At 45.5% G+C, this 24,808-nt stretch overlaps 1 protein-coding gene across 4 annotated transcripts; it reads left to right on the top strand.

Annotated features, from left to right (window-relative positions):
• Positions 1-85: 85 nt before the first annotated feature.
• terb1 (telomere repeat binding bouquet formation protein 1) lies at positions 86-24,808 on the top strand. 4 transcript variants are annotated; one of them, XM_083763310.1, is made up of 23 exons: positions 86-309; positions 2,363-2,392; positions 2,496-2,606; positions 2,995-3,126; positions 5,394-5,525; positions 6,183-6,243; positions 6,657-6,775; positions 7,104-7,232; positions 8,291-8,443; positions 8,675-8,806; positions 13,660-13,785; positions 15,047-15,177; positions 15,581-16,003; positions 16,696-17,132; positions 17,370-17,440; positions 18,398-18,484; positions 20,554-20,766; positions 20,990-21,061; positions 21,373-21,441; positions 21,593-21,631; positions 22,943-23,013; positions 24,076-24,246; positions 24,361-24,808. In XM_083763310.1, the coding sequence occupies exons 2-23, from the start codon at positions 2,365-2,367 to the stop codon at positions 24,391-24,393; spliced, it is 2,940 nt and encodes a 979-aa protein (XP_083619436.1). In that variant the 5' UTR covers positions 86-309; positions 2,363-2,364; the 3' UTR covers positions 24,394-24,808. The 4 variants fall into 4 exon arrangements, with proteins under 4 accessions (XP_083619436.1, XP_083619435.1, XP_083619437.1 ...); XM_083763309.1 differs by having other exon boundaries at positions 13,660-13,812; XM_083763311.1 differs by lacking the exon at positions 18,398-18,484 and having other exon boundaries at positions 13,660-13,812.

Genomic DNA, 24,808 nt, shown 5'->3' with positions numbered 1-24,808 from the left:
CCTTGTGATTGGACAGTTGTTTGATTGACTCACACCGGTTTCACAGAATTCAGTTCACACTTCACTTCACAGTCCTTTGGGAGATCAGATACTGCCTGTTCGGTCCAGTGCGTTAACGAGTTGTACGAGCCGAGGTACCTATTTAATGTCAACATCACCCAACGAAAGTCTTGTTTTAATTACAATGTTGTGTTAAAATGTCTAAATGAGCTACAACAAGCTTATAGACAGCAGCTGCAGCTGACTGACGTCGACTCTTTCCCGCTTCTATCGTCTTATTTTTGCCCAGGCAGGTGTTTACAACAGCAGGTATGAATAAAATATCTTGACATTATTGACCTGCTCCTTATATGGCCTTTGTCCTCACTCCACAGGAAAGTTTATTAGAAAAAACTGTTACATATTTACTTTGGCCTAATTGCTGTCAACAGCTCACAGACGACCTACCTAGCCAGCCAAGTGTGTTCAATATCATTCCTACCGTGTGTGTGTGTGTGTGTGTGTGTGTGTGTGTGTGTGTGTGTGTGTCTCAGGGGTTTTCAACTGATTGTGAACGAGGGACCAACCTGGGGACCACTGGTGTGTTGGGTGGGCTAAGATTAGTGCTCACTGCTTTCACTGCTTTGTAACACTTATACATGCATCATGCATAGCGTGATTAGCATCATAATGATGCATCCACGTGTATGCATCCCACTGTTTCTCAACCATTTACTACTAATAATTTCCTAATAATAATGACTCAAACCAGGTGTCTGAGATTCTAACTCCCTTTTTCTGTCTTACTAAATGCATGGTCAAGGACCATGTGCAATACTTCCACAGACCACCTGTTGAAAACCCCTGATGATATACTGTATATTATATGTTTCCAGACACAGTCATTTAACTTTGGGAGTGTAACCAATTTGGACCCGCTCGTTCGCCCAATGCTACTATATTATTTATGAGCAGCAAAATTAGTTCGTAATATGTCTTTGCAAAGGGTTTATATAGGCTAGTTTTTTCCACTGTTGCTGAGTCCCTGCTGTCAGCAACAGTCCTAGCACTCCCAGTCAGCGAGTGCGGAATCGCCTTCGCGTTTGAGTCAATGGTCAGTGGTCACTGTTGTAATATACAACATGCTGTGTATCAGTGCTATATATGATTCTGTATGTGTAATAAACTGTGTGAATGATTTAATGTGACCAAGCCTCGCGTCATGTTAATATCTTCTCCCGGGCCGGCCTGTCCGTCTTGCCCATGGAAATGCCAAAGGTCGTCACACACCAGAACCAGACGAGGGTCCATTACTTAGAACAGAGAATCGTAACAAATGGTGTCAGAATTAAGGGATCAGCAAGAGGTGAGTCACTTCATATTTTACTCTTCAGCTAGAGAAAAAGTGCCTCTCCTCTTGTCTGGTAACATATAAGTACATTGCATATTCACGTACAAGTACCAAGTATCAGTACACAGCATGTTGTATATTACAACAGTCACCCCCCCCCCCTCGTACTAGTAGTAGGCTAGGGGATAAAGTACAGTTTTAGACAGGGGTGCCGTCTCAAGCGAACTTGAGCCATGAGAGACACGTTGCCATGTCGAACATTGCGAAGTTCGCATAGACGACTCAGCCCCGTTCGAGTTGCAACCTGATAGGCACAGAATAGTAAATCATGTTCTGGCGAGAGCTTTCCCCCCCCGACTGCCATTCAAAGGGGCTAGTACTGGCCAATCACAGCACGTCCTTGCACAAGTGCACTGTCCAATCACAGCCTGTCCTTACTCAAACGCAACAACGGTGATTCCGCACTCATTGTAGGGATGACCTATAAGGTCGCAACTCGAACAGGGCTGAGTCGGCTCAAGCGAACTTCGCTTTGTTCGACATGGCAACTCGTGGCTCAAGTCCGGCGCCCCTCCGGCGCGGTCTAAAACTATAGGGCGAAAGTCCCTCCCTTCGTGGGCAAAAGTCCATTCCTTTGAGATGCAGAAAACTGTTGCAGTTAGCGGAACTGGATGAATAAAACATCAAAACCATTTCCGGGGTTTCGGACAACATCAATGCTGATTGGCTGTCAAGACGCGATGGTTGGAGTTGGGGAGAAGCGAAGGTCGCTTCAGTCAGATTTTTCCTGCTGGGGCGAAGATACCAGGCGGCCGTTCGTGCGACTTCTCGTCTTTGCATTGACTTTGTATGTAATTACGCCGCTCTAACTATCCAGGTTTGAACGTAGCTTTAGGTGGCTTAGATTAGATTGTGTCATAGCCCAATAAGTTTATGAAAGTTAATTGAAGGCAATGGGGGAGATCTAATGTCTAATAGCTTTCCTTTTTTTTGCTTTCCTGGTGGCATTTAACCACAAATACATGTAAACAGAAATGGATGTCATCAACAGGGACCATAATAGTAAGTAATATTATCAACTGTCACCCAGGTGTTTTTTTTGTTAACCCCAGATGTTGCAAATGTGTTATTGTACACATCCTGTCACGGTTTTCTAATATTTCAGGCACAAAGACAGACCTCAGCTTGCTTCTTGAGTGTCTAAAGTACCAGATGAAATGTCCAGATTCACAGAAACAAGCTCTGCTCACCATCAACTCAATCTGTCAGAACAGAGGTTAGTGGGGTGCCTGGTGGATCAATCAATGCACACTACAGACCATAATGCTCCTTAGAGCTGCGTGGACCCGAGTTTGAATCGGACTCCTGTCGTGTCACGCATGTCTCCTCTCTTGTCATACATGTCTGCCTCTGCCCTTCGTTTCCCATCTCTACCCATATCTGAAAGATAAAAATGTTGGCACACTAAAACTGATATATGCCTGGACATAATATGCAAGTGGGTTGTTTTTGTCTTCCTGTTAGTGTAGTGTCCGAGTTCAACATTGCTAGAGTGCAATACTGATTACATTACATTGTCATAAGCATTCATATTTGTCTCTTCAACAGATAACAGATTAGTACATCCTGCCACTCGACTTTTCCAATCTATTTCATAATTTCAGAGGATAACGTGGACTTGTTCAGAGAGATGGGAGGTGTGGAGTTTGTGTATAAACTCTTCAAGTCTAGTGTTGTTCACTCCAATGTCAAGGAGGTCGCCCTATTCACGATTGGAACGTTTGCAGACTCGAATGGTATGTGTGCAAAAAGCTGTGCATTCTATGTGTGTCTAGGAGTGGATGTTTAGGCTGTACTGTATACTCAATTCCTGCAACAGCTGGGTGTATGTGTGTTAGGGCTGCGCACAACTCAATATTCCTGTCAATTTACTTTGCAACATAATTTTGATTACTTATATCATCTGTGTTGCAGACTTTAGTGATGACAGTGAGTAAAATGTTGGGTTGACATTGCATAGTTTGAGTTTAGTACACCTGCTTCTGTTTGTAAGCTATTAAGCTACATTACAAAAGGAGGCACTGTAATAGATTTTATATCTGTGTGACCAGATGGACACTGATAATACTTTTGGGTAAATCAATATGACTATGCCACTCTCTTTAAGGGGAGAGACCCTGAAACAACAGAGGCAGACAGAGGCTTTTGTGTGTACAATCATTGTACAATCATTGGACACTTTATTTAAATATCAGCATAAGGTTCATCAAGAATACTGGGTGTGTACCAACACATCCATTGACCGGGGACAATAAGACTTTAATAATGATAACACAGCACAGCACACTGATAAGACTAATACACTGACACGGAACAAGACAGGAACGCCCAAAAACGTCACATCCGTTTTTTTACCCTGGGCAGAATTTTCTATGGCTGCCAATGCAACTTTTTCCAATCCTTCATCACATACGGACAAACATCTATGCCGATAATATCTAACTTGCGGAAGTAACGTGCCTTGTCCATGGGCAACAGATCTTTCAACGTATGGCATTGCAAATATGTTTGATAATCGCTACTCTGCGCAATATTGTTTTGGAAATGCCGCAAATTGCATTGCAGTGAACAAGAGCAAATCACAACTTACCCTGGGGGTGATGACTCCGCCCTGAATACGCGTTTTCGTGTCAGTGTATAGAACACTGCAAAAGGTTAGAATCAACTGCGACTTAATATGCGCACACACCAATGAAATTAAAACACTGCACACTTAAAAAGGGGGGGAAGGGAACAGTACGGTCATCATTGTGAAGGTACACTGATCTGACTGTATATAAACTGGACCTAAGGGGAGGCACTTGAGTAGCAACTATCAATAAAATAAACTAGAGGAAAAGAGCAGCGGCTGCCTGCTGACCATGATCCCGTGTGTCACCAGTGTCAGCCTACAATATAATTACTCCTTGAGCACCATCATCATTACACACAATACATACAATATACTGGCAAGCCCATCTTCCTACCTATAGGCCCAAGGCATGTACACCCAAACGGCAGGAGCATGGGCTGACCAGGGTCTGGGTCTGTCTGGCACTACAATATAATACAGAAAATCATATTAATTACACATCACAAGACAATGTAGGTTTAGTCATAAACCACCATGCTGGGTGAATGCAATAAACTCTAGTATGTACATGAACCTCTGGTTGCTATTAAACAACATATAAGTTAACTCCTACCTCAGACTCTTGCTATTGTGCATAAACAGTATACAGTTCGCAGCAGTCCTGCTGCACAGCACCACCAGAAACTGTGGAGTGCAGTGACAGTAATAAGTACATATAAAACAACTCATAAAACAAACAAATAAAACATAACCCGCATTGTAACATACCTCTTTAGTAAAGGCGCACAGTGCTGGCCACCGGTGAGCGACGCCAACCCAGGACTGAACCACACCCGACGGAAGAGAACAAACTCTCTCTGCTCTCACGAGAGCTTCTCTTACCATATAAAGGCTGTTGCTGCCACCTGCCCTGAGCTCCCTGCAGGTCCTAAGGTCCCACCCTCACATCTGTAAAACACAATAGCACAAGACATTTGTGCTAAAACTTTGAAATTGTAAGGGCTAATTAATTTCAGGTTGAAAGCTAACAATTATATCCATCAGATTCATCACACATATTTGTGGGTTTGTATGTGCGTGCATATGTTCATATACTTAAAACTAAATAAACCTACAGTTTAATCTGTTTTAGATTAGCAATCTGACCCATGTGGATAGCTTTATACCCTGTTATAACCTGTATATAACGATGCAATGTGACATAGCTCTGTTTACAAAATGATGTACCCCCTCCAACTGTACTTTCCCATTTTCAACTATTTTTATTGTTGTATTGTATTTGTGACACTTGCTTTGGCAATGTAAATTTGTTTGTTTTCTCATGCCAATAAAGCTCCTTTGAAATCAATTGATAGCTGTACATTTTCCAAAAATGCTGTAGGCCTATATTGTAAAGGATTGATTTACATCATTGTTGTTCCCTCCCATTAGTGCACTGCAAGCACTCACTGTGCAGAAGAGAAATCTTCTCAGACCTGGCCGACTGTTTGATGAGAGAAGACACCCCACTAACACAGAGGAGATTGGCTGTCTATCTAATGTCTGTGCTGGTGGGAAACAACAGTAAGATAAAGGCTGAACAAAGATGGTTTGAATTCTACTCCAACTGTCAAATATCAGATCTGGTTTGTGAAAGATGTGTTCAACCTTTTATTCATCATCACTTGAACAATATATTCACTTCTTTTTTTTGTTCACAAAGTCCAAATCTAAATGCAATTTTAGGATGTAAAATCTCCATAGTATTAAATCATACTTTTTTCTTTTAACTTTATTTAACCAGTAAAAAAACACATTGAGTCTAAAGTCTCTTTTACAAGTGTGAACTGGCCAAGTGGCAGAGATATTACACAGCTTTATCAGAATGCTAAATACAGGACAATACAAATGACAACCCTGTAACATCCGTAACCCTAACCATAAATATAAAAATAAAATAGATGAATGTACATCCATGGTAATTATTTTCATCAGCATCCCGAGAAAATAGAAAGCATCAGCCTCCGGCTACAATAAATATGTGAAGACACAGAGGGAGGAATTCAGTACTTCCGTTTTCCATGTCCCTTTATCTCCACTGTAGCTTAGTAAAATTGGACAGGAAAAATAACAGAATGAATAATGGTAGTTGCTTTTATGAGGGTTTTTTTCTCCCCTCCCCCACTCCCCCCCCAAAAAGTGAAAAGACTGATTTTGATTGATTTCTCTTTACTGTTGTAGAATTAGGACAGACTTTGGCTCAGATGACCAGCTGCCTGGACAATCTCCTGGACCTCTTCAGGTAAGACGTTGCTGTATATGTGTTGATGGTTATTACATGCTTTCCCAGCATGAGAAATATCCCAATGCAAATGCCCCTGCAAAGGGGCCTTTGTTTTTTTCTGCAGGAATGAACTGACTAGCCTAGTTCAGATTTTCATCTTTCATTGAACCACACTTGAGGATAATAGTAAATTGACTGCATTTACATAGCACTTTTCTAGTTTTTCTCGACCACTCAAATGCGATTTACAATGTCCCATTCACACACTGCATGTTGGAACACTGTTACAACATGCAGTGTTGTAACACTTCGACACACGGACCGAGCGGAAGATCTAACCAGGAACCTTCCTGCTCCCAGATGGCTGTGCGACCTCCAGTCCTTAGCCACTGCCGCATTAACATTTCTTTACTGACATATTGTCGTTGTAGGAACAGTTTCCCCCTCGCCACCGAGGCCACCCGGAACCCCACCAACATTACTCAGACCTGCCAGCTGTGGACATCTGTCTGTAACGCGCTGTGTGGCTGTATCAACAACCCTCAGAATGGTAGAGCTGCCTGTGTATCTTAATAGTCCTGAACATATATTGAGTCCAATATAATATTCAACTGAGGCAAGGTAATCACATTACTTAAGATAAAAAAAGAGAAGATTTAGGCATTCAAAGCCATGGTCATCTGATCACCAAAATGTGCAAAAGGTAATGCAGTGCAAATACCAGCCAACAAATATTTCAATACTACATTTTACCGTAATCAGTGTCTTGTCATATTCCATGTAACAATATGAAAAATGTCATATAATCCATATGTAACCCGGAACATTGGACTAAAATGATATTCTCTCTCTCCACTGGTTTTGTTTCCACGCTCTAGAGGACAGTCAACGCATTTGTGTGTCAGCCTTCCCCCTTGTCAAAAGCTGGCTACAGCAGATTACACTGGTCCACACTGAGCTGTTTGAGTCTATATGCTCCTTCATATCCATGACTGTCGCCAACAACTGTAAGTATAATAGAACAGACTGGGGTGCACCCATTGTAAACTGCTTCTGACTGTTTGGCTGTAAAACAAGCTTGAAACGCCTGGTGAAGTGAAAGTAGAAGTTATGAAGAGTGTAAAAGTTGGGTCGTATTTGAAAATCATTGCAGATTTAAAAAAAAGTGACAGTGTTCTCGTGAAGCACTTTTGTTATTGGTGAAGTATTTCTACAGATCTGTATGTCCATTTGGCTAAATAGGTTGTAGACCATCACCACACCAGGACACAAATGCAGCCAGACTTGTTTCTGTATATTTGTTGTCTCCACTAGACCGAAGGCATGTGGAGAGAGTATATTTTGCACGTCCGTGTGTGTGTGTGTGTACGTCCGTCCGTCCGTCCTTCTGTCTGTTACCAGCTAATCTCCGGCACCGTTAACGGTGCCGGAGATTAGCTGGTAACAGACGGACGGACAGACACACACGCACACACACACACACACACACACACACACACACACACACACACACACACACAAGGACGGACAGAGTGACTCTCTCTCTCTCAGAGTGACAATAATGTGCCGCTCGGGACACAGGTCTCCACCATGGCAGGTCAGGTTGTGGCCTCCTGGTGGCACTATAATAGGCCAATGTGAAAAGGGTGCAATTTCTTCTTATGCCTTGGATGGAAATTGGATGATTTGAGGCATTTTGTTCCAAAAATGTGTTTTGCAAAAATCCACCTGTTGGATGTGAAAAGCAAAACAACACAAATCAAATCAAGACAACCAAAGAAACAAGAAACAAAACAACAACTCTAATATAGTCGTGTTCATGGTCACAAACATCATCCAATATAGACGTGTTCATGGTCACAAACATCATCCACACAAGACAGGTTGGCTAGTCAGGTGACTCTGGTGGCTTCAGCTTCACCTTTTTTGTGTAGAAATAGTAACTTGGTTTTGCCCCTCCCCTTTCTTAGTCCACTTCTTCCTAACAACAAAACTACAAGTTTAGCGCAGTGGTGCTGAGAGCTTAACCTATAATTGACCTGTATTTGTCCTTTTGTCTTTCCAGCTTATACTCAGGAGTGTTTTTCAGCTTCTGGAGGTTTGGAAACTTTGACCCTGTCACTTGTTCGCTTGGCGGCTGATGCGGACAAAAGCCTGATCTCCTGTCGGCTCTCTGTCAGTCTGACAAAGACCCTGTCTGTCTGCATCACCAACAACTGTTAGTTAACTGTAGTCTCTCCTACCAATGTACACACATACACACACACACACGCGCACACACGCACGCACGCACGCACGCGCGCGCACACACACACACACACACACACACACACACACACACACACACACACACACACACACACACAGATATTATAGACTGTGTAGTTTTTTCTAAAGGATCCATTACAAAGAAATCACTCCGTACTCCATACAATTGTGCCCTGTCTAGCTGTTCTGGCGTCTGGTTTGGCTCAGCACTGCGTGGTACCTCACCTTCTCTCCCTGCTGTCCAGCCCCAACCTGGACCCTCGAGACAGTCTCTCTGTGATGCTTACCCTGGGCCACTGCACCGATGCCTCTGGTAGGAGTCACATAACAGCAACGTGTGTGTGTGTGTGTGTGTGTGTATGTGTGTGTTCCTGCGTGCCTGCTTTTGTTTGTAACGTCTTCTCAGCGTCTCTTCCCTTGAGAAACTTGACAGTGACTGTACCCTTCTTCACACTTACAGTCTTACAGCTCACTGTTCTCGCTTACTTAGTTTTCTCTAATCATGTCTTAGATTACCAAGTATTTTAAATCATATTGCAGATTTTGTATTTATTTTATTTTGTACTGCAATCATGTCTATTGGAAATTCTTTATATCTTGTTCTAAATGTCTTTATTGCGTCTTATATACAGTAGGTAGAGGCCTCGTATTAGCCCCCTGGGCTTCTTGCCTCCTCCTGGCAATTTCCCTTTTTATAATGTTTTGTATATGTTTTATTGTGTTATACTGTTACGACGAAGAGTGAATTGAACCCAAAATGCAGAGTCAGCAAACAAGGGCAGGTTTCAAAGTATTTAATGAAGAAAATGTCATACACTGAAGTAGAACTCCGGAAAACCAAGGCACAAAATATACACTGGAAACAGAACGCAGGAATCAGGAATATAACTCACTTCAGTAGAAAATCAGGGAACACCGGAATGACCAATAGTCAACAGAGGGAAGACATGCATCGGCAACATCAAATTATGAACTGACACAGAAGTTTGCAAAGAGTCCAGTCTTATAGGGGGAGGGTTGATTGACGAATAGTTCACAGGTGGAATGACGAGGGAGTTGGAGACAGGTGAGTGAATGTGACTGAAGAGTGGAAGGGGGAGGGGGAGTTGCCAGGTCTGACAGTCTGTGGAGAGGTTGCCAGGTCTGGCAAGGTAAGCGGAGAGACAGATCCTAACAGTACCCCCCCCTCAAGGGACGGATACCAGACGTCCAACAACCTTAAAGAGGGACACGCAGGGTGGGTGGAGGGGGCCTGGAGGAGGGAAACCGAGGCAGAGCAAAAGGGATCTTCAGGTGGGCGGCCAGGATGATGGCCAGGGGCAAGGCTGGTGACTTCAGGGGGACGTCCGGGGGGCTGGGACGAGGCAGCAGAGGCGTCGTCTGGGGGGCGGCCCGGGCGTTGGGACGAGGCGTCATCAGGGGGCCAGCCCGGTGGTCGAGACGAGGCTGTGACGTCATCCGGAGGGCGGCCAGGAGACTGAGACGTGGAGGCGTCGTCCGGAGGGCGGCCTGGAGGCCGGGACGAGGCTGCGGAGGTGCCGTCAGGAGGGCGGCCTGGAGGCTGAGACGAGGCGGAGGACCGTGGAAGCGGAGCCGGGTCTACTGCAGGCGCTGGACGTGATGCTGCAGGTGACGCCAGGGGTGCTGCAGGCGGAGCCACAGGAGATGCTGCAGGCTCTGGAGCTGAAACTGCAGACTCAGGAGACGACGCTGCAGACTCTGGAGACAGGACCCCAGCGGCGGGGCCTCGGAGGCGAGCTGCAGCGGCGGGGCCTCAGAGGCGAGCTGCAGGGCCTCAGAGGCGAGCTGCAGCGGCGGGGCCTCGGAGGCGAGCTGCAGCGGCGGGGCCTCGGAGGCGAGCTGCAGCGGCGGGGCCTCGGAGGCGAGCTGCAGGGCCTCAGAGGCGAGCTGCAGCGGCGGGGCCTCAGAAAACGCTGCAGACGGGACCGCAGAGGATGCTGCAGGCAGAGGCGACGCCGGAGTTGCTGCAGGCAGAGGCGACGCCGGAGGTGCTGCAGGCAGAGGCGACGCCGGAGATGCTGCAGGCAGAGGCGACGCCGGAGATGCTGCCGGCAGGACTGCAGGCGGAGCTGCAGGCGGGACTGCAGGCGGAGCTGCAGGCGGGACTGCAGGCGGAACTGCAGGCGGGATTGCAGGCGGAGCTGCAGGCAGAGCTGCAGGCGGGACTGCAGGCGGAGGAGGCAGAGCTGCAGGTGGAACTGCAGGCGGAGGAGGCAGAGCTGCAGGCGGGACTGCAGGCGGAGGAGGCAGAGCTGCAGGCGGGACTGCAGGCGGAGGAGGCAGAGCTGCAGGTTGAACTGCAGGCGGAGGAGGCAGAGCTGCAGGCGGGACTGCAGGCGGAGAACAGGAGGAGGATGCTGCAGGCTCTGGAGACGGGACCCCAGAGGACGCTGCACACCCAGGAGGCGAGGAGGATGCTGCAGACTCTGGAGACGGGACCCCAGAGGACGCTGCACACCCAGGAGGCGAGGAGGATGCTGCAGACTCTGGAGACGGGACCCCAGAGGACGCTGCACACCCAGGAGGCGAGGAGGATGTTGGGACCCCAGAGAACACTGCACACCCAGGGGATGAGGAGGGTGCTGCAGACTCTGGAGATGGAGAGCCGGACGACAGCAGCTGACGGAAGCAGCCGAACAAAAAACCCAGGGCCAGAGCTTCCATAACGTCAGGCTGACGCCGGTCACCACTGGAGACGACTGCCAAGGGCTCTGGCAGGTCACCGGCTGAAAGGGCTGTCGAGGGTGCAGAGGGCGCAGGCAGGACATCTAGGGAGATGTCTGGCAAGGGCTCTGGCAGGTCGGCAGTAGACATCACCGGTGAGGGTGCAGAGGGCACAGGCAGGGCACCAATGGAGACAGCAGGCTGGAAAGGCTGGTGGATGCAAGGCAGCACAGCACTCAGTGGAGTGCTGGGCAGGCTGGGCGGTGGAAAACAGGACGGAGACAAAGTCACTGGGAGCGAGAAACAGGGGTCAGGTAGCAGAAAAACACCCCCGGGGTCCCGCTGCCGTAGTACAGGCCCGTGACGGGGCTGCACCGCTGCAGGCGGGAGTGCATCCGAACGTGAAGGGGCTGCAGGCAGAGCTGCAGGCGGGACTGCAGGCGGAGGAGGCAGAGCTGCAGGTGGAACTGCAGGCGGAGGAGGCAGAGCTGCAGGCGGGACTGCAGGCGGAGGAGGCAGAGCTGCAGGCGGGACTGCAGGCGGAGGAGGCAGAGCTGCAGGTTGAACTGCAGGCGGAGGAGGCAGAGCTGCAGGCGGGACTGCAGGCGGAGAACAGGAGGAGGATGCTGCAGGCTCTGGAGACGGGACCCCAGAGGACGCTGCACACCCAGGAGGCGAGGAGGATGCTGCAGACTCTGGAGACGGGACCCCAGAGGACGCTGCACACCCAGGAGGCGAGGAGGATGCTGCAGACTCTGGAGACGGGACCCCAGAGGACGCTGCACACCCAGGAGGCGAGGAGGATGTTGGGACCCCAGAGAACACTGCACACCCAGGGGATGAGGAGGGTGCTGCAGACTCTGGAGATGGAGAGCCGGACGACAGCAGCTGACGGAAGCAGCCGAACAAAAAACCCAGGGCCAGAGCTTCCATAACGTCAGGCTGACGCCGGTCACCACTGGAGACGACTGCCAAGGGCTCTGGCAGGTCACCGGCTGAAAGGGCTGTCGAGGGTGCAGAGGGCGCAGGCAGGACATCTAGGGAGATGTCTGGCAAGGGCTCTGGCAGGTCGGCAGTAGACATCACCGGTGAGGGTGCAGAGGGCACAGGCAGGGCACCAATGGAGACAGCAGGCTGGAAAGGCTGGTGGATGCAAGGCAGCACAGCACTCAGTGGAGTGCTGGGCAGGCTGGGCGGTGGAAAACAGGACGGAGACAAAGTCACTGGGAGCGAGAAACAGGGGTCAGGTAGCAGAAAAACACCCCCGGGGTCCCGCTGCCGTAGTACAGGCCCGTGACGGGGCTGCACCGCTGCAGGCGGGAGTGCATCCGAACGTGAAGGGGCTGCAGGCGGGGCTGCAGCTGGACGTGACAGGCTGGGTGGCGGTGGTTCCTGGCGGTGTAGGCGGCCATGCCTTTTTCTAGCAGGCCCCTGGTTCCCCACACTGTCAGGACAGGCTGGTCGGGTGGGCTTGGTGACTGGGAGACCCAGTGAGACACCCCCCCGCCTGTTGGCACAACGGGGACCCCCCCGAGCCAGACGGGTGCCATAAAAGGGGTTTTGTTCATTAGAAAAAACTGGAACATTGTCACGGAAAAGGGGAAATAAATCCACAGGCTGGGTCTTCTTCCGGCTAGCATCTGGGCTAGTGGGACACAGGCTGAACACTCCAACCCTAATGGAGTGAGCTGGCTGGGAAGCACAGGGAAACGTGCTGGTGTCCAAAAAGTCTTTAAGCCTTCCCCGCACCACATCCAGGTGGGGGACAAAATGGCTGACCCATGGCCTCTCCCTGAACCACTGCTGCTGGGCAGATATCTCCACTTGGAGCTCAGCACGCAGACTGGGTGGAGAGGCCATGAAACGAGCAACCAAAAACTCAAAGTCCACCACCCTATGGCGGAAAATGTTTAGCTCTGCTGGGTTCATTTTTGGTCAGTTCATACTGTTACGACGAAGAGTGAATTGAACCCAAAATGCAGAGTCAGCAAACAAGGGCAGGTTTCAAAGTATTTAATGAAGAAAATGTCATACACTGAAGTAGAACTCCGGAAAACCAAGGCACAAAATATACACTGGAAACAGAACGCAGGAATCAGGAATATAACTCACTTCAGTAGAAAATCAGGGAACACCGGAATGACCAATAGTCAACAGAGGGAAGACATGCATCGGCAACATCAAATTATGAACTGACACAGAAGTTTGCAAAGAGTCCAGTCTTATAGGGGGAGGGTTGATTGACGAATAGTTCACAGGTGGAATGACGAGGGAGTTGGAGACAGGTGAGTGAATGTGACTGAAGAGTGGAAGGGGGAGGGGGAGTTGCCAGGTCTGACAGTCTGTGGAGAGGTTGCCAGGTCTGGCAAGGTAAGCGGAGAGACAGATCCTAACATATACTGTGCTAAATTAAAATCAAATCAAATCAAATTGGTGCCAAGAAATCTCCAGTTCACCACTGTTTCTATCCCCTCTCTGCAGAGGAACACCAGGCTCAGTTGGTGCAGTGTGGCGGTCTGTCCACCATCATCACATTTCTCACTGAGCCCCAGAGTGAGGAGCTGAAGAGAATTGCTACATTCATACTGCAGTCCTGCAAACAGGCCAGTGAGTCCAACAAGCATATCTACTCCGGTACTGCTTGTCATCATTTGTAACTTGCCACATAAAAAATGTCATTGTATTTAATTATCTGCATGCAGGCCTTTTATTTATTAAAACGTTTGATGATGTCTTGATCTAGACTCGAGCATAGCGTTTGTTCAGGTAGGTTACAATTGTTTAGGCAGATCCTCTTTTCCGTGTGTGATTTGATCATTTAGTTAGATAATGGTTGTGGAAAATCTGGGAAGAAAATGCTTACCAGTAACCACTAGCTTTTTTCACAGATCATTAATAAAGGTGTCTTACAGGGCTTAAAGTTCTCAGTCCTGGGGACTGATTTCAGTCCTGAGGATTTCATAGGGGTCATTTAATGAGATCACTGCAGATTTGCAAAAAATCTTTTTCAGTCTTGTGTCTACTGTTCCAAGCCAACTCCCTTGGGAAACTTTGTGACAGCTGCTTAAAGTTGGTGTACCATTAACAACCTATACTGTATAAGGCAAACATTTCTAAATTTCATTATACTTTAAGTAGCATGTGACGTGTCAAACTAGGGGGTTTTCGTGATTCTGAAATCTGAATCCATTGCAAGCATTAATTTTGCACAGACATGATTCCTTCTGCTAAAAATGGCCGAATTTAGCCCAAGGCGTGTTTTTCGTGCAAAACTAATGCTTGGAATGGGTTCAGAACCATGAAAAACCAGTTTGACACGTCACTTAAAGCATAATGACATTTTTTTAATTTTGTCTTATATAGGTTGTTAAAATTTACTTTAAGCTGCTGTCACAAAGTTTCCCAAGGGAGTTGGCTTGGAACAAACTGATATGTGATAGTACTATAATAGACACCTTTTATGAACACATCTGTGTTCCCAGATTTGCCACAACCTTCGCTATCTAAGTAATTATTGTTGCTGGCTGTCTGCTCTGTTCTGCAGCACTTGGGTAGGTCTTTGCTGCTGCTGTCTCTGCCTAATGAATTCCATGTAAACATACATGGAATACATGGAAGGACAGGGAGGTCAGATCACAGAACAGAGCCATACCACCAAATATACATTTGCTGCTCAGGATTGCAATTTAGAATGCACAATAAATAATTGTGCAATTCTTTGACCCATCTTGTGCAATATTCAGACTATAAATTAATAGTGTCAAGCATTATTTGTTGGCTTTGTAATCCCAAACTGGGATGAGAAAGTGGAATAATTAGTTGTACTTGCATTTCTTATTTCTTGATTTGCATGTCTTTGTGGATGAAGCGATGTCCCTTGCAGGGGTGAAACTGGGGGATATCGGAGCAACAGAGCCCCTTGTGAACATGGAGGACTACTGGAGGTCCGTAGAGGAGCTACGGAACAGGATCAACCAACTAGAGGAGAGACAGGCAGAGGTTAGGCACATAGGCATGCATTTGCATACATACACACGTCACAGACAGTCACTGTAGAGTTGTACTATACAACAGTAAAGCCTGTATCTTTTAAGTAGCAGGAAAGCTTTATTTATGATGTTGTCGACTAAAACTATGACGGAAAATATTCGTCAACTACCCCAGTGTGAACGCAGCATAAGCTATGATGACTAAAACTATACTAAACTATATTGACAAAATAAAAATAGACTAAAATGTCATTTTATGCTTGTTTGCATGCTTAAAATAGATCTACAAGTTCACAGCACTCATCGGCTATTGCACCTACAGGCTACTGTAAATCATATAAGATCATATAACATCAATCATATAACATTTTCATATTATGAATCATGATGTTTAGTTTCCATCTCTTCTTCAGGAGGAGGACAAGGAGGCCCCGTCAGACCCAGCACCTCCAGCAGAAGCGCAGGTTGGCGTTGGCGTGGCGAGAAAGCACCTCCCTGCACCCATTTTCCCTCCAAACCCTGCTTCAGCACTGTTCAGGGAAGCAGCAGCCAACAGAAAGGACAGAGAGAGGGGGAGAGGAGGAGGAGGAGACCATGACGTGAATGGGGCCAAAAGAGGAGAGGAAGAGAGGAAGAACTACAGTGAGCAGACTACACTTACTGTTGGACAGATGAGGTGCGATGAAGGAAGAGGAGAGTTTTGGAGAGATGTAGAAAGAGAGGGGTACGAGGAGGACTGGAGGAGGGAGTCTACTCCCCTGCTGTCTGTCCAGAAGAGCAGAGCTACAGAGGACATGAGAGCAGAGAGGAATCGAACAGAAGCGACTCGCCTCATGGTAGTGACTGCACACTGGAATGCTTACTAATGGCCTACACATCACATACTCACTGTCATTTACTTTCATGACTACCTGCTATTCAAGTGTTTAGTACAACAGACGTGTGCATATAATGTGTATCTTACCTTTTAAATGTGCATCACAACTTTCAGGAATTATGGATAGGCTCCACAATCCGGCAATTGCGTTAGCAAAATTGGCCCATTGTAGTGAAAAGAGTTGTCGCCTCTCTCTACACAACTGTGGTTGACCACAAGTACTACTGGGTTTTCCATCCTACTAGATAGTTAATTATATTCAGCTGGTGTCTTGTCGTTCTAGATCTCCAATCACATGGTGTGACCTACACCTTTAAATGTAGGCTGATAAGGAGACGGGGAAAAAAAGATAACATTGGCCAGTAACAAGTGAAAGGTGTGGCTAGCAGTGTGGGGTCATACAGTAGAAGCATGGGGACACCCTGACCCAGAAGATATTAACAAGTGGGACTTCGGACTCACGAGAAGAGGCAACTTAAACCACTTGCTATTCAGGTTTGAATTGGTAATCTGGCTACCAGGATTAATTGGGAGTGTCAGGCGATTTCAATGAATGATTTAATAGGATAGAAAACCAGCTGTATTAGTGGTCCCCGAGTACCATTAGAACCAGTGCATGTCTGTAACCCAGGTATCTATGTCTCTCATTAGGGTCTTGTACGGAGGCAGATCTTGAAAGGAGACTCTTCCAACGCCAGCAGAGCAGGAAAGGACAGGAAAGCCTTCATTCAAGTGTTACATAATGATGGCAACGGCATGGTGCAAACGGCATACAGGCCGAGCACTTACTCACTCGCTTCCTCAGTCACGGGAGCCGTGGAAGAAAGTGACGTTGATCCCCAAACTCTCAGAAAAGCATTAAAGAGTAGTGCGGGAATGGACAGGGAACTGAAGAAAGATAAGTCCTGTTTGAACGGTCGAGGACCGAGAGCTGATGTACTGCAATGTTGTTGCTGCCAGGTTGGGGTCAAATGTGAAACCCTTGATGAAAGGGATGTGGCATGTTCAACCTGCAAGGGGACTGGAAAGTTGGTCTCTTCCCATGGAGGGATTCCACTGGAGGGAGCCAGAGAGCTGCAAACAGAGTGGTCAGCAGGCTAAGTATAAGCACAAATACAGTACTGCATGAATGGATTGATCACAGATAAAACAGGCTTAATATATCTTTGTAATTTTAACTAATAGGGTATAGCATTGTCACTTTTTAAATGGTGTTGCCTATATGAGTAAGTGACAATTATTTTCTTTTTTTGACTAGAGAAGTTCAACTTATCGATAGGTTCTGATGCGTCAGTTCTGATGCGTTGTTTTGTTTCCTTTTCCAGCCATGTGTTTAAGTCTCCAGCCCCGGTGAAGCACAGAGTGAGAAAAGAGACAAAGTGGGTGGATGATGAAGGTAGAAAATACACATATTTTACACTGAAAGTGCACTAATGGATAAAGTTCAACACTGACATTCACTGCTGCCTTGTAAATTACATGTATCTATAAATGCAATATAAAGGCAGCAGTGAATGTCAGTGTTGGACTTTGAACCCTTTTAGTGTAGATTTTCCTCTTACACAAACATTAAATTCCCATTGACAATGAATGGAGAATTTACGTCATATGTGGACGAGCAAATTGACATGTTACGGCATGATGATGTATACGGGTGTGATTTTTAATTGTGTGTGTGTGTGGTAAATAATTACTTGCTCAAGCAGAGCGCGCAAGTACTAGTTTCGCCGTCCCGCCACTTTTGATGCGTATGCACCGTCCCAGCAAATTGTGCCTGATACGGCAGTGGTGCCAGATTACATGGTGTGTATATGTATAACTAGCTCTCAATGATGACTTAAAAAAATGTGGATTAAAGGACCCAATGCCAGAGTGTAATTGGTTTTCGATGGTGACGTAATGACGATATGTTTTAGTGTTGGGAGGATTAAAGGTAATGCTCCTGTATACATGTATGTAATAAACAGGTCATTACTGAGATTTGACAGTTTATAGCGGTCGAAAGTACTTGCGCGCTCTGCTTGCGCACTAGTAGGCCATTTATGGCCTACTAGTGTGCAACAAGCAAGTATGCACTCGACAGAGTGCAGTTCTAGTTGTAGCTATGCCCACAGATACAAATTTCTAGTAAATTCCAGCATTGTGAAATGAGAACTTCTTTCTTTTGGTTTCTATATTAGTAGACGTATATTAGTAGCAAACTATCACTTCAATATATGAGTTGAAAGTTGAACATTGTCTGTCCTTTCTCTCTCTCTCTCTCTCTCTCTCTCTCTCTCTCTCTCTCTCTCACACATACACACACACACACACACACACACACACACACACACACACACACACACACACACAGATGTCTTGTCTGAGTTGCTGGAGGAGGAGATCGAGAAGTTGTCAAAGCCAGAGAAAGTAGTCACACCACCTCTCAATAGGTGCTCAGGTAGGAGAGCTGCTGTACCAACATCTTAGATAAATACTGCCAAACCATGAAATGGTTTGTTAACACTTCAGTCCTCCAAACTTAAAACCCATTTCCCCCAAAAAAGGACAGCGAAACTTGATGTGTTAAGTCTGTCTGTCTGTCTGTCAGACTCAGCATATATTACCATATTGGTGTTCATAGTTACACAAGGGAGAATATTTGTAAAAAATAATAAAAATCTTATCATCGTATCAATCTTATCATCGTACATCATCATGACGTAACATGTTGATGACTTTGTGTAAGATGAAAATCTTTAAACGTCCTGGAAATGGCGTAAAGATCATCCCCATAATATGGCCTAGTTCTAAACCATAGCATCATCATGACGTCATTTGGCTTGCTGGGCACAGTTATTTTAGGCCTACTTACGTTCTGATAAGCTACCATTTAAAAACACTCTCTGTGATCTCTCTGATAAGTATCTCACCATCCAATCAAGTCCCATACAACTAAATCCATAATTTAGATATCATTATGTCATGGTCTACTACTCTATGACATCAAATGCAGCACTACTATCAAGTAAGACAGTATAAACCATCTTCTTGATGTCTATTTGTGTCAGCCAGTCTGTCGTCAGTTAATTCTTTATTTTTATCCTTCGGTAAAGGAATGAACTTTACCTCCATCCAAGCCTTAGGACAAACTCTGTATGTTAAGCATGTGTGAAAACATGTGTGAAAATGTGTCTAATCAATAATTAGATACATAGCATGATGCAATTCTAAATTCTTAACAGTTTGCTGTCTAACATGTCAGTACCAGCAGGTTTGTCACATGGCAGTGATGACAGCACGTTCTCAGTGTCAGTGACAGTTCTTACCATTCATTATATGATTTTCAATTCATTTGCATGAGGAGCTGGTTTAGTCAGAAACGCTCCATTGAATTCAATAAATAAATTAGTCTGGTATGAATATGATGATCTTCCCATTATTTGATTCAATATAAACCATTTCCATAATCGTTTTCCATTATTTTTGGAGTCATTGATTTTATTCAGATAATACTCTTTCTTTTTGCCTCTATTTATTTTAGTTACAGTTGACTTTAGTATATCTTAACACTAGAAGAAAAAATAGAAATGATGTGCACCCCCCCAAAAGATTAAAAGTGCTGGAGTGAGCCATTGTGTGCAACATGTGTGCTGGAAAACAATCACCCTGTGCATCGATTCTTCTGTTGACATTAATAACCCCATATAATACTAGGCTGGCCCGGTGCCCAACTGATATCCTACAAGGGCTTCTGCTATGATAAGATAATAATAATATAGAAGATGTTCTGCTTATTGACAGCCAATTATATACTTTACAAGCTATCACACTGCAAGCACCACAATGGTAAAAAGAAAATCCACTTAGATTTTTGCTGTTTATCCAGGCATGGAAACAATAGTAAAAGTAAGCAGTATGTATGTATGTATTAATGTGTGTAAATGCTGCTGGCTGCATTGGGGTCAGTTTGACCATCATCAGCAGTGAATGGTTCAATGTCTTGTTGACATCCATAGATGCATGCTTGAGAGCTGAGCTTCCTCTGGTGGACAACATTGGCCATACTCGTATCCATACAGCCTATATAGCACTGGTTCCCAAATACTGGGTCGGGACCCATTTGTGCATCGCAGACACATTTTCATGGGTATATTTATTTTTTGGTTTCCTACATTAAAAAAATAATCCAAAAAAGGTAATATTTTCAGGATTAAATACAATGATTTTTAGCAGTGAAAATAGCCGATCTACAAGCTCGCAACACAGTGTGAAGCGATGCGTTGTGTGCTATTTTCACTGCTATTTTGGGTCCTGCCGAGACAATTCATTTCAATTCAATGGAGCTTTTTTGTCATGAGAAAACATACATTTACGTATCCAAAGCAAGTGTCAGACATAAACATTTCTCTTTTGGGTCACAGGCTAAAAGGTTTGGGAACCACTGCTTTCTAGGACTACTTGCCTAAACATAGACAACCACCGACACATTTCTTTTCCCTTTGGCATCTCCCTGCTCTCGACCACCAGGCTGCGTGCTGCTGTTTGCGGAGGCCACCAGCAAGACATTCTCAGCTCTCCTCTGCTCGTCGCGCCACATCTGCGTCATGCACAGGGCGCTGCAGGAGGCCACGGACAGGTACCGGGCCCGCCATGCTGCAGACGCGCAGACACGCAGGAGGAGAGAGAGATGGCAACAGACGGGCACAGAGTCCCAGAGGAACACCAGCCACTGCTGGCGGGGTAACTTAGGACACTTGAGCATGTCAACACACACAAATATTTATAATTCCAACCAACCAAGCAATGTGATTGGCCCAAAATGATGTGCTCCCATCCCTGTTTGAATACTTCCTGGTTAAGCCTGTGCTGAGGAGTGGAGCTGGTGGTCGCATCACAACAAATAACCAGTTCTGTAATTATCGCTATAATGTAAAATATTTTGTTTTCTGTCCCATTCTGACAGATGTCTGTCTGACTCCCATACATAAAGGAGAAAAGCAGCGACTAGTCAAACACCAATTGAAGAAATACAACGGTACTGATTCCACAAATATGACAGATTGGATCAGGGTTGCTTTGTTTCATTTTTGAGAATTATTCCTGTGAAATGAACAGTAAGCAGTTTCTTACTGTATGTGTCCTGAGTCGACGCATCAACCCCTATTTCTTCAACCGGAATTAATCACTGACCTCCTTGTAGCTTGTGCTCAGTACAGATGCACAAACACTACCGACCTCATAGATCAAGATGCACAGGACCCAAATGGAAGTAAAAACCTTGTGTTTTTATGTCTTATCAATCTGAAAATGAAATGCGTCCATGAGTCAGTTTTCTTTGCTTTTCAGATTTCTCTCTGACCCCTATAGACGGAAGAAGTACAATAAAGAGATCCACCTCTCGTGACAGGGAATTCGGTCTGTCTAAGAATTTATATAGCAACTTAAATGTAATTTATTAGTGATTAAAATCATCAACATATTGTGAATATGAATAAACTTCATCTGTCATCTCTGTGTCTGTCATTCTAACTCTCTCTCTCTCTCTCTCTCTCTCTCTCTCTCTCAGGCCTAACTCCTAGGAAACGTCTTTCCTCTTCAGAACATGGTATGATCTACCTCACGTACCGCTGAATCTGTGGTTCGCAAATGGACATTTAAATATGCATGCATGCGTGCGTGCGTGTGTCGTCGTGTGTGATTTGAGAGCCTGCGGTGGGAGCCGGTCTCTCCAGTGAGCTCTTGGCAGCAGAGAGCCCCAAAGAACAGAAGGAATGTTGAACCTCAGCCAGTGTTCTCACAGCGCAGGCCATAGCTGGTTCTGAACACCACAGCTGTACTAAGCTGTTTCACACTCTGCAGAACACTGTGTGTGTGTGTGTGTGTGTGTGTGTGTGTGTGTGTGTGTGTGTGTGTGTGTGTATCTATTGCTTTTGTGCTTTGCCAGGGCTGTGAGAGGAAGTGGAACAGCATTTTTAGTCTGTTCTTTAGCCCAGATTCTACGTTCAGTGTTTTAATAGGGACATGCTCCCCCCCCAATGCAAGCACCACCGCTAGAGTCACAGCAGTAAACATTTCCAAGTGCTCCTTTCCACCTCATTCTGTCTCCTCCTGGTTTTCTACTTTAATTTATCTCCCCTTAAACCTCGAGGCATTCCATGATTGTAGTTCAACAGCACATAGGCTCTGCTGTTTTGCATGCTGCTGACTCGCAGAAAGGCTCCTCTCTCTCATTGTGCCCTTTGTACACAGATTTATGTACCCGCACCACCCCCCTCCCCCTCCCCCCACCCCAAGATTGTCCGTCACCCCTTTGATACCTCCTCCGCATTTCTTTGTTGTACTCCACTATCAAGAACATGCCCTCTCATTCAGTCTGTTCTATAATAATAATAATATCTCAAAATGATATCGCTTTTCAAATACTCAAATACGCTTTATTTTGTTTTGGCCCTTTTCTTTGAGTTTCCTGTCATTTTATTAATTTTACCTTCAATTTCTTTCACTTTCCCTGCCCTCCCTCTCTCGCTCTCTCTCTCTCTCTCACACACACACACACACACACACACACGCAGTAGTAGATTGTTCTCTGCCTCTATTGCCTCTATTGCGCCTCTATCGTGTTAGGCGTGACGGGTGACGTAATGTCAGTCTGATGAAGAAGGGGACAAGCCATGAACAGAGAGGGGCAGAAAGGAGAAATTGTCTTTCTATTCAGTGTAGACTGAGGCCTGGTGATGTCCTGTTGTGTAACAGAATGAGCTGTCCAGCATCTGCACTTGGCCTGTTCTCACTCAGCCTTTGTTAAACACACACACACACACACACACACACACACACACACACATATACACCCCCCTCCCCCCACCCACACACACACACACACACACACAATGTTCTCTTGTCTTTCAATCTGCAGAGAGAACCATTCGTGAAGATGGAGAGGGCAGTCAGTTGAAGATGCGACTCAACAGCGAACTGAGTTCCATTGTAAGTTGGAGTGAAACTAAAAAAACGGCGAAAGCAAATCCAAAATTGATCGTGAACTGTTCTTGTCTATGTAGATATGTGACTATAAATATTTCCATTTTGGGTGGGGATGGGGTCACAAAAATCATATTCCGTAAGTTCCAAATGCATTCACGTAACGCAATGTAACTTTGCATGTCTGGGTGGGAACCCATTTTGGTGTTAGCATTATGTTATGCTTTAGCTATTGAAAAATAGCAGATCTACAAGCTCATCTGCTATTTTTGAGAAATCAAAGAACGACTGACAGAAACATAGCTTTTTCAGAAAACTGTCAGGATGTAGAAGACATTTTTAGAATCTGATCTCAGGTCAGAATGGGTTAAGAGGGCAACCCCAACATTACTGGCCTATGAATCTATCATGCTACCGGCCCAGTCCAAATGGGGATGCAGTAGAGCTCCTTTACGGCCACTGAACATAATGCTGAACTATTCACCATATGAACATGGCTTAGTGCTGGCGGGGGTGTGCACTCTACTGAGTGTATTCGTCCTAGTTTTGTATTAATTTGTGTTTTAACTTTGTAGCAATGCCCCTCTCATTTGCATGTCTTCATTCTGCTCTTTGACTCTTGTCCTGACTTAATTTCTCTGCGTTAGTAATTCTACCGCCATTCAATTAGCCGGGCTTTGAACAGGTTAACACAGCCTGCTCTGCTTCTTGATATAAACCAAACGTTTAAATGAGGGGTGGTGTGTATTACGGAGAGATTATACAAAGTAGGTGTAGCTTGGGAATGTGAAATTGGAGAAAGGACTGTGCTACTGTAGTGTGCGTGCGTGCATGTGTGTGTGCGCCTGTGCGTGCGTGCACATTTTTTGAATGCCTGAACCATGAAGAGTGTGGCTGGTAAAGAGACCGCGTTAATATGCACCCATGCACAGTAGGCTATGCACCAACATATGTGATGCCACAGCCAGCCTTTCTGTCCATCTGTAAGCTTCTCTCGTACTCGAGAGTCACACAATGTTTTTTGTGTTATCTCCATCCCCGTTTCTCTCGTTCCACCTCATTCCCCAGTCCTCACAACAGCAGCGGAGGAGGAGGCGGGACTTCAGCCGCGAGGAGGTTGACTTCTTGGTGGAAGGGGTGAGGAGGTTTGGCTCCCGATGGAACTCTATCCTGTGGTCATACCCGTTCGAGGATGGACGCACCAATGTCGACCTGGCCAAGAAATACTATCGGCTAATGGTAAACAGAAACAAATCAAGATATCTTATGGATATCTTATCTTCTATCAATACTTCTACGAGTGCATTGATACCAATGAGATTTACTATTGTTGTTTACTGTCTGGTTTTACAGAAAGCTGAAGCCCTTGATGTTGGTTGTATCTAACCATGGCCTTTGGACCATTAATCGTGGTTCTTCGTCAACAACAGTGATTTATCCAAAAGACCTTCACTCTAGCCACTAACTCTATCGATTGCAGCACCAAAGGAGCATATGCTTCATGAGAAATTTTAAATAATTAAAATACTGTCAGTTCATCTTAATTAAATGAGATGCAGTAATACATTTGACTAAATCTTAAACAGAAATACCCTGTTATCCTTTGAGGGCATAGGTATTATTTCAGTCTCAGTTCAGTCTTTAAAGGGCTGCTTTCTGTACAAGATGTTCTCTGTATGAAGTTGAACTTGTTCTCCGCTTACTAATATATAGCAACAATATGCTGCAATTGTATATTATGGTACTTTATACTGCATGTATATTTTACTCATCAATTCCAGTAAACATTTGAGTTTCTGTA

This window comes from Protomyctophum parallelum (assembly GCF_964188405.1).
Source record: "Protomyctophum parallelum genome assembly, chromosome: 4".
In the NCBI taxonomy this organism is placed as follows: domain Eukaryota; kingdom Metazoa; phylum Chordata; class Actinopteri; order Myctophiformes; family Myctophidae; genus Protomyctophum; species Protomyctophum parallelum.
The sequence above is the reverse complement of the archived record's forward strand: the minus strand, read 5'-3'. Positions and strand labels throughout refer to the sequence as shown.